Genomic DNA, 14,903 nt, shown 5'->3' with positions numbered 1-14,903 from the left:
TAACAATCAACCGGCAGGACTCTGTACAAAATGCCGCCCAATAATATTCGTAACCAGAAATCAGATGCTACTCAACATCACGCTGCACATCAGATCAAACTCAATTCACACTTGTGTGGGCATTGCAAAAGAAAAAAAAATAAGGAAAGCAAAGAAATTATTCCCGTAGAAGCACTGTAAAAAACACAAATATACATGCTTGGCCTTGGAATAGCACAGATTGAGTTTGCACAAAAAGTAGCATTCCTCTCACTTATAATGAAGATCTTTGGCAGTTTGACATAATCTTACAACATTGCTATATACGCCTCTTATGGTACAACACTACTCAATGAACAAAAGAATGGTAAAAAAGGAGTCAAAAACTCGAGGTGCCACCTGCCCCTATCAAATGATAACAATCACAATGGAGATAGCATATCCTGTTCACGAAATTCTAGCAAGCTGACTTATCGAATGATAATCCGAGTATAATTGAGGCACTGTTAAGACCAGAAATCCGTTGCTCGGCTTGCTCAACATAATATTCCTTTGGTCAATGAGATGGTGCGTCTCCATTCACAGAATAGTTTAACTACGCCCCATAAGAAATATGGTGGCACTGATGCATATGCAAAATTGAGTCCCTGATCCACTTCCATCACACAGGAGACTCTGCCAAATAATCCAAATCCAACATAACGTTCAGTAGTAGATGACCACCAATCATATCAGTAGGAGAATGGATGAAGTTAGATATACTGCTTCTCTGCCTAACTGTAAGAGCTCAATAACTGTATGTTCTTGTTTCAATTTGATTCCAACAGTAGTTCAGGAGCAAGAGATATGCCCAGATGTCAGCCGAAGCACAAAAGAACTAGCTTTGGCGACCTCATTGGCATCGTCTTTCTCTGAAAAAAGTATGGGTATAGGCACAAGAAAGTATCAAAAAGTCTCAATGCTCTGTTCTGCACATGCACTCTAGACATCGTGGATGTCTAAATATGCTTCTTGCAACAGGTCTCTCATGAACTTGCTTAGTTTGCTGTATGAGTTTTCTTACTCTTGTTTCAAACTCTTGCCACTCGATTGTGGCATTCTTCACAAGTATGCTAGCTAACCGCCGTTTATTTGGTCTTATTGTGGGAAGATTCCCACCACCATAGTACATGCGGTAGCCTTGAACAAGAGAAGAGAACTGACTTCCTGGGTCAGTCATAGCAAATGCATCGGCAGCTGCACATGCAATGAAGTCCAGAGCTGCCAACTACGAATGGGAGGAGCAGAAACAAATTATTCAATAAAGTGTAGCCATAATTCACAAGATAATAATGTAAATTGCAAAAATTTATAACCATTTCCTTATCATTTATGTCACCCTAGCAGTTACTGGCTTGCTGCACTCATGAATTACCTTTATATTGAGAGTTGAATATAAAATTAGCACTTCCCTGGCATTGCATATGTTAACCTCTATATATGTGACAATCATGTTAAGATGGAATCTATTCAGTCAGTCTACAGACAATTAGGAACAGGCTACCTACATTTTCTATAGGGATGCTTACTTTCTATATATTTTTACTAACACTGTCTAAAACATCTTTCTACATAAACCATACAAGAAGAGGTCAAACAGAATATCTTGCAGAAATTTACCTGAGATGAGAAATTCCTAAATGGTTCAAGCTCAGATGGAGAAAGAAGGGTTTCTTTAGTTACTAAAGCAGGATAAAGACGACTTATGGCAGCCATCCTATGCCTCCCTCCATAAATTTCAGCACCTGCAATGTAAATATTTGTGCTGCGCTTGAAACCAATAGCAGCTAGCATAAGCACAGCCTCTTCAGGTGCAAGGGGACATTTGCCTTCAGACCGTAAGAAAGCAGCAGAGGGCAACCTGCCACAGTATGGTACTATCAGAAAAAAGAAATGCTTGTTGATGGAAAAAGGCAACAATAGATCAATATTACGATGGTATTTTGGTTTAACATAACAATTTCCCAGCATAGACAGGAAAATATCGTTAATGGTCACCTAATCTAGAACTGAATACATACTTTGTCGTCTTCTTCAGTTCTGTCAGGACAGGAAAGTGAATTTGGCGATAAGCTTCTAATTCATCTTCCTCATCTTTGCCACCACCAAAGTAACACAATGAGTATGCAACCATATCAATCTCAAACCTGAGATGAACAGCCAGGTATTTGGATGCATCACTCTTGTTTGCACTGGGGGCAGACTTGACAGCAAACGGACCTAAAAGAGTATCCTTCAAAGGCGACAAATGGGACCTATGGCCATGTAACCTCTCTACAAGAAGTGCACCCATTTCTTGAATTTTGGGTACAAAACGAAGAGCATGGAAGTTACATCTGCATCGCAGTCTCTGCAGAACAGTACATGAAAACAGTAGCAAGGTAAGTAATATTCATCTGCAATTCTATGTGCTGCCAGTCATTCATATCTAGGCAGTTCAACATGTAAGTTACACTACTGTACTACACAATTCCATAATGCTGATACTAAAATAACCATTTCCTGTCCCAGTAAAAGTGTAAATGCATCACAGTGTGAAACAATTCAAGAAAATTAGTGAACTTGTACATGCAAGGAAACCATTCAGGTAAATGGTGGTGATCAGCATAATATGACAAGTTGACAACTCCAGTCAAAAGTAAGCGTTGTACTAGAACAGGTGCAGTTGAATTTTACATTTGAGAAACAATATCTTTATGATAAATAAATAGGCCATAAGAAGATGTTTGCGTAGTAGATTTGTTCTAAAACGTACTTTCGTACTGTTACAACTAACAATTTTATTAGATTCCACAGATATACTACAAATAATAAATTAGCAACCCAAATGATGGTGCAGAGACCATATCAAATGATCAATGTCCAAAATGAACTTTGTGTGACGGTTGGGAGCAATACCTGAAGGTCAGAAGGTATTGGGTCAAAAGATAAGCGATTGCCAAATCCTATAAAGTGAACAACTCTGTTCCTTAGCAAAATTGGCAGTATTTTTTTCACGTATAAACTGGGCTTTGCCTCTTTCATGACATCTGTATCATTAACCTACAAAAGAATAGAAGTTAGACATGAACTATAAGACAATCTTTCTGCAATGTACTTCATGTAACTTTATACGAAACAGAGATCAACTACTTACAAGACTACCGATCGCCTCCAGGTCTAATGATTGCAGCTCTACTGGAAGATCCTTTACAATCCGAATATCAGATTTCAAATAATTGATAAAATAATCCTCCTGATATATATCGCCAAACTGACTAAGATATTGAATTTAATTTGTCATTTATGGAGAACATAAGATTCAGTTACTAAAACAAGATATCTGAAACACCAGAAATAAAACAGTTGTTATTAAAAATGATAAAGTATACCTTTTGTCCAGCCAAACATTACTGTACAAGAATTTTGGAATGACAAGAGTTGCATTGAGCAGCCGGGAGATTGTAACAGCATTGCAAATCTGTTAAACAGAAGAAAAGAAATTATCAAAATCCCTAAAAGCCTGAAAAAAGATTGTTCACTGAAAAGATTATACCCAGCAAATCTGTTAAACATAGGATTCAGTAACAGCATTGCATAGCTACGAAAAAAGATTGAACTACTTCCCTGAAAGCCTGTTCTGTTATGCAGTCATTCAATTCAATTGAACCCAATATTAAGCAAAATTCTTGGATTAGGATTCATGCAACAAAGATTTCTTGTGATCCTTGGCCGAGTTACATTATTATAGTAGGTCTAACTTTCTATTGAGTCTACAGAAAATTAATAGATAATGTTAGTGGTATAGTGGATGGTTAGGTCACAACTAAATTAGAAAGGCAAGTTCTATTTAACTGTGAAGCCTATAAAATAAGACATTGTGATATTGATTATTGCAACCCTGCATTCTTAGTTCTAACAAAAAAAGGGCAAAAAGTCATTTCTTATGCAACAAATGCACACAAGTGATCTCTACACATGAGATTAAAAGAAATTTCAGCAGAAGCTTTGAGGAAGAAGATTGAATCTACATTTGATGCTAAACATCTACTTAGGATTACTGGACTACTCACCGCAACCCTTTGCTGGTTTATGCCACCATTCGCACTGATCATGATGTAACCATTGGTTCCCTCTTCAGTTACAAAGAATGGATGTTAAAGAAAGAAACCAGTGAATAAAAAAATATGCAGGAAACATGAAAATAAACCTATGCTAGTATCAAGATAAATGCAAATTGACAACATCCAGTAACAAAAACTGGTAATCACCTGATGCTTCCCAATCCCTCTGGTCAGAACAAGGTCTCCACATAGTAGCATTTATCGGCTCTTCCCACAAATCGTTAGGTTCAGGCCTGGTCTCTGCCTAGGTAATATGTGACCAACGACATTTGTCAATGCACATGTATGTGCAATATATGACCAATTTTGAAGATGCAAAAAACATGTAGCTGCATTTGTGAATGTTACCTCTGCCAAAGCATGAGCTGCCAAAGCAAGCAGCCGGGTGAGCATAACCCTGTGTGGCCCCTTCCCCTTAGCCACGCCAGCCACCTCTTCCTTAAAACATTTAAGGTATTAAAAAAATCATGCATGAGTAACAGTGAACTGAATATAGCAACATATCATGACAACTTTAAAAGGGTAAATGTCATGGCGTGTCCAAAATTATGTTACCATAAAACAGTATCAGTTTGGGTGCAAGATAATACTATGCCCTGGAGACCTTATTAATGTAAGTGGAAACTTAGTCTGCACTAATAGCACTAGATACAGCGATTGAACAATGCAACACTATGTTTTGATGGCTGCGCACTAGTGCAGCATAAGAACACTCTTCGCCCCCCACCTCTGTCCTAAAATTACTCAGAAACTATTGACGCAAATTTAGGGCCAACACACGAAAGCACTCGAATGTGCAGCCTGCAAAGACGCTCCTTGATGCGTCGATGCGGAGGCCGGTCAAACCGGTATGGCAGGCCGGTCAGACCGGTATGCCGGGGAGCCCGGCGAGAGACCAACGAACGCCCGCCCGGGAGGGATCCCGTCAGGGCAGGCGCACCTTGCGTTGCCCTAGGCTCGGTAGGCCAGCTAGGGCGCCTTCTCAAGCCATGGAGACAAGAGAAGAACAGCACATGGGGTTGGAAAAGTAGGGTAAAGAGGAAGAAAGGTAAAAAGATAAAAGTATAATTGATAGATTCGATTGGATGCCTCTCAATCGGTCGTGACCCTTTATATTTATAGGGAGGGGAGGTCTTGTCCCATTAGGAGTCGAAACCCTTACAAATCCCATGTCAAAATACAACTCCTAACTCGGACTACACAAACCAAACCGGTCTGACCGCCCTGGCAAACCAGTCTGACCGGTTTCCCTGGGTGCAGATCTTCCCGAGCTCATAACTCTCTCATCCAAACTCCAAATCGGACGTTCTACATATGCATTTTGATCTACTCAACAAGAGCTACACAATGGTGAAGTCCAACTTGCATTTTGAGCACTTTGACCAAACCGGTCTAACCGGTTTGGAGACCGGTTCAGAGACCTGCTAGTCCATATCTGCCAATTTCCGTCAACAGAAACCAAGCTAGATTACGAGGTGGAAGTGAGAAATGGCAGAAATACACTCTTGGTTAAGTTTGTCAACAACAGATTCCTCGTTCTACATTATATCACTCCCCACATCAACCTAACCGGACGAAAGCTACGAGACACTCATCAGTCACTAAAAGGAGCCAGCCATGGCATTACCAGAGTGGAGAGCGACGAGTTGTTGCTGGCGGTGGCGTCCGCGCGGGGCGGGTGGCGGCGCAGCCGGAAGTGCGGGCGCGCGGCGGGGTCCTGGAGGCGGGAGAACATCCACCAGTTCATGACGAAGAAGAAGGCCACGAGGGCGCCCCACGCCAGCAGCCCGCGCGGGCGCCGCCACCCCCTCCGTTGCTGCTGCTGCCGCCGCCTCGCCCGCTGCAGCGGGGCGGCCGCCGGGGAGCTCGCCGCCGCCAGCAGCGGCAGCGGCGGGGGCGCCGCCTCGGGCATTCCGGGGCGCTGGATTTGGATCTCGGCGAGCCGCGGGTTCGGTGGGAGTGGGAATCGAGCAGGAGCAGGAGAAGCGTAGTGGCTCGTCGGATCCCGCGATCGCCGCGGGATTAGTTTAAGCCGCGAGTGTGATTGCCAGGTTAACTTTCTTTTTTTTAATTTTTTTGTGCAGGCTGAGCTCTGCAGATCGAAGACGAGGAGATTTGCGGGGGCAGGACTGCAGGAGTGGCGGGGAAGGAAGGAAGCCGCGACCGGTCACGTGCATCGCGCGTGCGCCTTTTGCTCTCCCTGGGATTTGCTGCAATTGCGAGTGTCAGGTGGATGTCTGTTGTAGTGCTTGTCTACGCGCGATAGCTCGGTCCTTTTCATGGGCCTGTTAGACGGTAATTATAAGCCGACCGAAAAGCTAAAACGGCTGATTTGTTGTGAGAGAAAAATATTATTCGGTGGCTGATAAGCTGACTGCATAAGCTAAAGCGAACAAGCCCCATATCTCAAACCCAGGCTGTATCCAAACGCCATGAAAAGGATGAACATCAATCGAATTGGACAACCAAAACTTGGGTGAATGTTCTAGCCACCCGCACCTGAAAATTGGCAAGAGTTGTCTGAGGAGTGACAATGGGAATATGGGTCTATGCAGAGCATTTTGGTAAAAGATGTTATCAAAAGAGACGTTGGCCTTACCAAAGTTTTTTTCCAAACCGACCTTACCAAAGTTTTGTCTTCAGCAGTCTTCCTTTCCCCAATCCAACTACCACAATGAGAAAGTAGATAAGAAAAATAGTACTCCAGCAGTCTCCCTTTCCTTTTTCCCAATAATTATTGGGATAATCTAATAATTCATCCCAACTCTCCCTAAATATTTAGGAGGAGTTGTGACTCTCCAAATACGGTAATTAGATTGGGATGAGATTATTAGGAGGCTGCAAAAGCAACTCTCCCAATAACGATGAAAGTGATGTTGGGATATCTTTATTAACTATTTATTGGGAAATATTTATTGGAGAACGGCTGGAAATGCTCTCAACGAGGCATCATGCAACTAAGCTCAACTTCATAGAGTTGGTCAACTTCTGGTGAGGCGTGTTTGAGAACAGCCGTAACATCCCTAGTTTTGGTAGGCTAATTAAAGTGTTTAAGGACCCAAATTAGCACCTAAGTTCAAACTTGCCTTGAATTGAATTGCAAATTCACTTAAACATATGAAATGTTACCAAAAGGGGCAAATTTGAACCAAACCAAGTCAAACAAAGGGCTAAGTATGAAAAACACTCAAACTAGGTTGGAAATGTAGGAAGCACCTCAAATATCCAAAAGACACATTTGAGTTGAAATTTCAAACCCTTAAGTGGCTAAAAATGCCCTAAAACACTTTTTGGGGGCAGTTTATAATTTCAAATTTTATACAACAACTCAAAGTTTTGCCAATATAAAGTTGTAGAACTTTTCAAACCTCACAACTTTTCTTATTGAAACTTTTGCTAGTTTGGAGTGAAACCCTTCCAAAAATCAAGTCAAAGATTAGTCAAATCCTTTGCTTTTCAAATTTGTTCTAAGTCCTAAAAAACATGTGTTTCTCCCTACTTTGCTTGTGTTTATCGTCAAATTGAAAAAGAGTTTTGAACTTGAACCCTTACTAAAAGTTGGAGTCTGAAGTATGGACAACAACTTTTAATTTGGAATTTTTCAACCTTGGTTTTAACTTTTAGAAAAAAAAATCAGTTTGAATTTCAGCTCAAATCCAAAAACTAGTTTAAAATCTCTAAGTCCTGCAAACCGGCTTTCTTCCAAAGTTTAGACTCTTTTATCTCCATAACTGGCCAAGTTTTCATATCAAAGCCTTTGTAGAGTTTGAAGTCTATACCTTGGACAGCAACTTTGTCATTTGAACTTTTCAAAGTTTAAATTCAAAATCGGCTGCAAAAATAGCTCAAACCACACCACCTCTCACGCCATGGCGTTCCATCAAAGCGCGGTCACCGCCTCGCCGTGTCGCGTTGCGTCACGTTGTGCCTTGACGTTCGCGTAGGCCGCCGGCCTATTGCCGCCGGCGACACGACCACACGACGCACCCCTTCACCCAATAGCCACCGGCGCAATCATATCCCCTGGCACCACATCCTTTTCGCCCAACCGCCGCACCACGGTCACACCACGCTTGCCGCCAGTTGCCGGCACTGGCAGCTTCACCTGTCGCCACCTCAGACACGACAGCACGAGCCCACTTCACCCAACCAGCGCTAGAGACAAAGGCGATCTTCCACGCTCCAAATCCTGCACGGCCAATGGCCGAAGATCTCCGTATCACCGCCGCCCAACCACCGGCCTTGCCCGAGCTCCACCAGTGGCGTTCCGCCCTGGCTGTCGCGCCCAATGCTCGCCCAAGCCATCTTGAGCCACTAGCTCCTCCCTCTCGTACCCCCGCACCCCTCCTGGGCCATAAAAGCCATAACCGCACCCTCGTCGGTGCTCTACACCTCGTCGCCCCTCTATCAGAGCTCCGCCGCCCACCTCATCATGGGGAACCCCTTCCCGAGCCTCCCCGCCACCCGCTAAGCCATCAAGAGCCTCACACACACACCCGCGAAGCTCCCCAAGCCACCCCCAGCTCACCTTCGCTGTCGATCTCACCGGCGCAGAAGCTCTATCGCCGCCGTTTCTTCCCCACCGTGAACCGCCACCGCCGGACCTCCTCCGCCCTTGAGCCCCTAAGCGCAAAGACCCACGGTGAGCCACACATCACACTCGTGCCCTCCTTTTCCCCGGTAGCGCCGCTGCTCACCGGCGATTTCGCCGGAGACGCTACCGGCCGGCAAGGAACCTATTTGAAAGGCCCCGATCCTTTTTGAGGCCCTTAGCGTAAAAAGCCTGGACCTTTTCACAATAGTTTGAAAACCTCAGCGACCTCCGCATAAAACATGTTTTTCCTTTTCTGACTTAAATGGTTTAAATCGGCTGAAACTTTGAAAATGTGTAGAAAATTGTAGAAAAAGGATAAAAATGCAAAACCAACTTTGTTAGACTCCATGTGTTGAGTGGTTTCATTGAAAAATAGTTTTTGACATAATACTATTGTAGGTTTTTCTCTAGGTTTTATTTGTATTTAAGCCTTTAAATGCCCTATAAACCACACAAAACTGGTAAAAATATGAATCCACCTCTGTTAGTTTACTTGTGTCATGCTTGTTCCAGATATGAATTTTGTGGCACTAGTCTAGATGATAAACACGCTGATTTGAGTCACACATTGAAATCCTAGGTAAACTACTTTTATTGAGTTCCTGATACAAGTACTTCCCTAAGAAAAATATTAGTCTCTGATTGAAACATGATTGATCTTGCTTAACTTGTGCACATGGTTTAATGAAAGTAAAATATGGAATATAGATGTCCTTCTTATTAAATCATGGAAAAACTACAGTAACCTCTGATTGAATATAGCAAACTCACTACAAATTTTAGAGCCAAACCACTACTGAAACTTGAGTTAAAAATAGTTATATGAAATCTGCCATAGGGTGTTATTTTATGATTTTTGTAGAAATCAAATGAGTCCTAAATTTTACAGTAGCCCACTAATAATGTTAAGGAGCCTCTATAAAAGTTTCAACATCAAATCACACTTGATGAAACCAAAAACAATTTTTGAAGTTATAGCTAGTTAAATGGAATAAAGACAATTAATGAATAAGAAGGGTAAAATGGGAAATATACATCTAGGTTGTTCAGAACTTCGGAAACAAGATAACGTTCCAAATGAACCTGGAGCAACCCTAGAGTGACCCCACCTTTCTTTTGTGAAGTCTAAGTTGTTAAAACCTTATATGTTTACATAATCACCATCAAAGTCAACCCTGGGTTTTGAATCACAACACACCTTACTTCATGAAGATAATGAAAGTTTGGAATCTTGTTTAGGTGAATATGGTTGAAATACAATTTACACTTCAGCAATAATTCATGAATTGCATCCTGCATGTGAAAGCATGGAAACTTGAACTATTGCATATGCATCTCGTGTAGAAGCGAATCTCATAGACGAAACGTACGAACTGCTCCCGACGATCGATGAAGTACCTGCCAAGCTACATCACGTCGAGGCCGAGCAGGAGATCAGTGAAGCATCCAACGAGCTTCCAACTAACTTAGAACAGGAAGGCAAGCCCCGGAGCCTAACCTAGTTTTCTAAATTCATGCAATGTCTATGATATTTATGCTTGTGCATTTATGTTCATAGGAGTTGATTGAAAACCTAGTTGCATAATCTTAGGTACCTATGGTTGAACACTAGTATGGTAGGCCAAGTAGCTGCAATGCTAAGGTAGGATTCGTTAAAAGTCGAGTGATTTCCTGTCACTTACGAGTTATAGGAGTTGATTGCTTACTTATACTGCTACCATAAGAATGATGGATGGGGCCGGGCTTTGGTTCTAATTCGGTGGAATTTGTCCTGTCTGTCGAGGAAAGGATGTTAAGGTCAAAATGTGTTTAGAGCTGTGGTCAAGTGTTTGAAAGTACTAATCTGATACCTAGTATGGGATAGGGAAGCCTAGTACCTGATCGAACCAGGATGTGGGCGTACCTCTCCACTGTCTCTGGAACTCGGTTCCCCTGGTGCATCATGTGGGTACAAGTGCAGTCACAGTACGGCGACGTTCCGGGACTGTGAGGCATTGTATCCAAGGGAAGTGGGCCCGACCACGCGCCTGGAGATTGATGGGGATAGCTGACATGTGTGGACCTATCATGGTACGCACTGTCGTGGGATTAGGTTCACCTTGCAAGGTTAAGAAACTCGATTCGAATCATCTGCCTCTCACAGTTTGAGACTGCTTGACCCACTTCTGCACTGAGTAAGAAGAGGAACAAGAATGATGATCAATATTGGTGCTTGAATAAAATTGTTTGCTCAACTTGCTTGCTTAGAATAGGTTACTTACCTAGAATAAATAATCTACTGCTACTAAAACTTGAAAGTAAGGATCTACTTAGATGCTTTTGGCAAAACAAACACCTCAGCCAAAAAGTCTTGCATGTCTAGAAGTCAGTGGAGTAGTTACCACCCGACGGGTAAGTCTTGTTGAGTATTAGTATACTCAACCTTGCTTGTTGTTATGTTTTCAAGTAGTGTTGATTTTGAGAAAATGGTTGCTAGTTTGACTTGGCTGACCCAACTCCCTCCGGGTTGGATGGTCGAGTGGAACCCGTCCTCGGACGGTGAGGAACGTAGTGATTGATATCATGGTCGGCTTCGTCATGATATTTTGTATCAACGTTAGTTGCATCATGTCTTTTCTGCTGCTTAAACTCCGAGAAACTTTACTTTATGCACTTTTGAACTACTGTGATGTAATCAATAAGTGGGACCTATGTATTAAACTACTGGAATGTTGTAATCCCTGGACTCGCCTTCGTGTGAGATGCTTTTCGTTCGATCTGAGACAAGTGGTTTATCGGGTATAACCTGACAGACTACCATTTTAATGTTGGTTTGCATGTGAGGCGAAGTTGAGTACATTTTAGATTAATCTGAGTCGTTCTGAGATCAGACAGGATACGAGCATGAAAACATAGAGGGGACAAAGTGTGGTGACAAAACCATGTTCTCATAGGCAAAACTGAAATACTACACGGCCATATCTTTATCCCATTCAATATGGAACAAGACAGAGAGTTCTCCCAAGCAGAATTACTTTTTGAGAATGGCTAGCCAGGCCGTACTGAGAAGGCATGAAAGAGATAATCATCATAGATAACAAACATAAAAGAGGGGAATGTGAGCACTTAGCTATTTCACCTAAAGGCAAACACACAAAGAAGAAAGAACCATATCCAATGCCTAAAAAAACACACGGGTTGGGTGATAAGACATGAGGATAAAGAGAAAGTTGGTCTTTCAACACTTACACGCACAATATTGAGAAGGCTAGATCCACGTCAGCCAGAGCCCAGAGCTCAATTGGTAGGCCATTGGAACTGAACTAGCAAATCTGGAAAGACTTGGCGATCCATCCATTGAGGAAGGTCATAAATGAAATGCTAGAAAACAACGCTACTGGATCCGACGAGTCACCGAGGCTTTATATAAAACATGTTAGGACACATCAATCTTCAAGCATGATCTTTATAATTGTGTTCAACTTCGCGCGTGACCTTGGATGCATCAACATGAACCTCCTTAACTCGGCGCCGATAAGGTATCAATAGGCCGATAAGACTCGTACATAGCAAGGTGAAGATCCCAATATCAAACCTCATCGCTCTTGACTAGGACCTCTCTTACTCGCAATAGTCTCCCTTAAGCAAAGCACCTTGTTCGAGTAGAAGCTTCCATGACATTTCCTCTACGAAGAGAACATGGTTAGAGAAGATACCGTCGCAACAAGAGCCCCACATTATTGTTCAAATTTGATACCTTGAAGGACTTTAATTTGACTCAGCCGTCTGCGCGGTAGGATTGTCTCTATTCTGGATTGCATCGACAAAATTGCAAGCGTCGCATTGACGCCCCAAAACTGCAAGTTTTTCGCACGGCTCTTTGGTACAAAACCTAGTATATGAATGATGAATCATCCTACTACCTCTTCATGAAGTGCAGATACATTCACAACAATTTGCGGCACCTAGATCTCCTACCAATAATTGGAGATGGACTAAAGTACCACGGTGCACGAATGGTGGACGAAGCTAGTTACCTCGCAGAGGATTCCTAGAAAAAGTACTTCGCACTTTAATCGTACTGGTGGTGTGGGAGATTTGGATAGAAAGAAGCCAAAGAGTCTTCCAACACAAAGAGCCTTTGGTGATTGCTATTTTGGGAGGGAAAAAAATTAATCAAAGGAAGAGACGTGGGCGCTTTGAGGTGAACTTGAAGCACTTGAATGATCTCTTTCCTAAATTGTATAGTCGTTCTTTGCCCCTAGGGGCTGTTTTTTTTCTTTTTGTTAAAACTTTTTTCTATTCAATGAAATTGGCACTGTCAAAGATTTAAAAAAATTTAGGATACCTAGATATATACTTGTCACCATTGGGTACATCCCATGAGGCCATGATAATAAATGATTTTTCTGAGAGAAACTAAGATATATAAAGTAATTATTGCTTAATAATTGGACAAAAACAAGACATAGCTACTTTTGCCTCAATAGGACAAAGAGGTTGGAGGTGTAAAATGGTGGAAAGGAATATATGGAGAATGCTTACAAACGTGGGTTATTCTGTCCTCCATTTTTCTCCTAAGAGATTTTATTAGCAAAGTCCACCTTAGTACTTCTTGAAACTCTCTGCATTTGCGGATGCCATGAAGAAGATGTATTGTTATTATCGAAGTTCACAAAGTAACCCGTTCAGACATTCTGTGTTCCAGCAAGACACTGAAAGAAACATACAAGTAGATTTGGTCAATGGCAACTCTAGAGGCTCCAAAGCTCAACCAATGCCCATAAGCAGTAACTGATCAGTAAGCAACAGTACAAATGCCACGGTCCTGCCTTAGTGCCTTTCAATCCCAAGAAAACATAAGCAGCAGCTGCACATCCAACAACAGTCTTGCCTTTCGATCCCAAGAAAACATAAGCAGCAGTTGCACATCCTTTACAATGGTTCTGTTCTTAGGCCAAAGCAAATAACAGAGCAAAAGACACTCTTCCAGAACTTAAGAGTGAACACCTAGGAGGAGACGGTCAGACGGTGTCCAGCATTTGCGTCTTGGCCTGAAAAAACTGAAGGCATGTCATTTCTACTAGGTTTATTATAGACCCAAAATGAGATATTGCCAGTGTATTTTAGATTAACTAGTTCTTCCAGAAACATGCCATCAATGCCGCCCCGCCCCTCCGCCGCCAGCGCGCGCCCGGCTGCTGCTGCCGCGCTCGACCATGCGCCGCTCGCGCCTGCCGAGTCTTGTGGAACATATCTCATGATGTAGCTCAAAATTTATTCAGCAACTTTTCTCACATAAACACCATGAGAGTCTTGTCAGCCTTCTCTTTTCATTTCTTTTCATATTTTTTTTGGAACTAAGAATTCTTTAACAGTTTAACGTATTGACAAATCAGAAATGACAAAAAGGTGTACATTATCAAAATGACAAAGCTCCACATCTGTGTGCCACGCGTTGTGGGAGAGTGAAATTCCCCAACAACCACAAATGCATTCCAGGGCAGAAAAGGAGGGACCCAGAAAGAAGGAGATCGATCGCAGTGATAAGTGAACTCCACGTCGGCCAGCACCTTGAGATCGTCCGGGAAAGTGTGTGTGATGCTGTCCCTGCTTTGTCCTCTCACTTATCGTGATCTTAATCGACTAAAGTAACCCAGCGCTGCATGTGTACATTGGCACCTGATCCGGGAAAGATCGATGGCTAATCAGGTTTCTGCTATGGTGCACTTTGAAAGTTTTTCCACGAATCTTCCACCAAAAAATAGAAATACTTTACTTGACACATGTTGGCATTTCTTTCTTTACATATGGCGAGTGGCGACATGATGTTCGTATCTCAAGACGACAAGACTTGGACTTCTATAGTAAACAGCCAGGGATACATTTCTAGCACTTCTTAGTACCACATTTTCGCGATGACCCATCTCCATTATTCAAATTTCAGATGTTATATTGAAATTTTTAAAGCTTGAAGTGGAAATAGATAAATTTCACTTGGGGAGATTTATCAAATCAGGGGAGATTGAGATCAGTGGTGGTTGACGGCTATTGGCTCCAGCCAGGCTGCAAGGGATGACCACGGAGGTTTGGACGGCAGAGCTAGCATGTGTTTTAGGGTTCCTAGTGTTTCGACATCATGATTATATGTTGATGAAAGATACGGTAAAAAAGAGAGAGGGATGTCCACCAACTTTACTGGTTTTCGT

At 42.4% G+C, this 14,903-nt stretch overlaps 1 protein-coding gene and 1 long non-coding RNA gene across 3 annotated transcripts; both read right to left on the bottom strand.

Moving 5' to 3' along the window:
• Positions 1–220: 220 nt before the first annotated feature.
• On the bottom strand, positions 221–6,265 carry LOC117853068 (O-fucosyltransferase 15). Of its 2 annotated transcripts, none has more exons than XM_034735433.2 (10): positions 5,749–6,265; positions 4,470–4,559; positions 4,269–4,365; positions 4,071–4,132; positions 3,390–3,478; positions 3,155–3,275; positions 2,917–3,060; positions 2,040–2,368; positions 1,639–1,879; positions 221–1,246 (listed from the first exon to the last, which is right to left on the bottom strand). In XM_034735433.2, exons 1-10 carry the CDS (start codon positions 6,031–6,033, stop codon positions 935–937), a joined length of 1,770 nt encoding a protein of 589 aa, XP_034591324.1. In that variant the 5' UTR covers positions 6,034–6,265; the 3' UTR covers positions 221–934. The 2 variants fall into 2 exon arrangements, with proteins under 2 accessions (XP_034591324.1, XP_072149213.1); XM_072293112.1 differs by having other exon boundaries at positions 4,269–4,361; positions 5,749–5,788.
• A 5,881-nt stretch (positions 6,266–12,146) lies between these two features.
• Positions 12,147–12,598, bottom strand: LOC117854161 (uncharacterized). Its single transcript, XR_004640187.2, has 2 exons — positions 12,452–12,598; positions 12,147–12,380 (listed from the first exon to the last, which is right to left on the bottom strand). It is a non-coding gene; the product is annotated as an uncharacterized lncRNA (long non-coding RNA).
• Between the last annotated feature and the right edge of the window lie 2,305 nt (positions 12,599–14,903).

The sequence above is a fragment of the Setaria viridis genome, chromosome 4, assembly GCF_005286985.2.
Source record: "Setaria viridis chromosome 4, Setaria_viridis_v4.0, whole genome shotgun sequence".
Lineage (NCBI taxonomy): Eukaryota > Viridiplantae > Streptophyta > Magnoliopsida > Poales > Poaceae > Setaria > Setaria viridis.
Note: the sequence above shows the minus strand (reverse complement) of the source record. Positions and strands in the feature narration are given on the sequence as shown.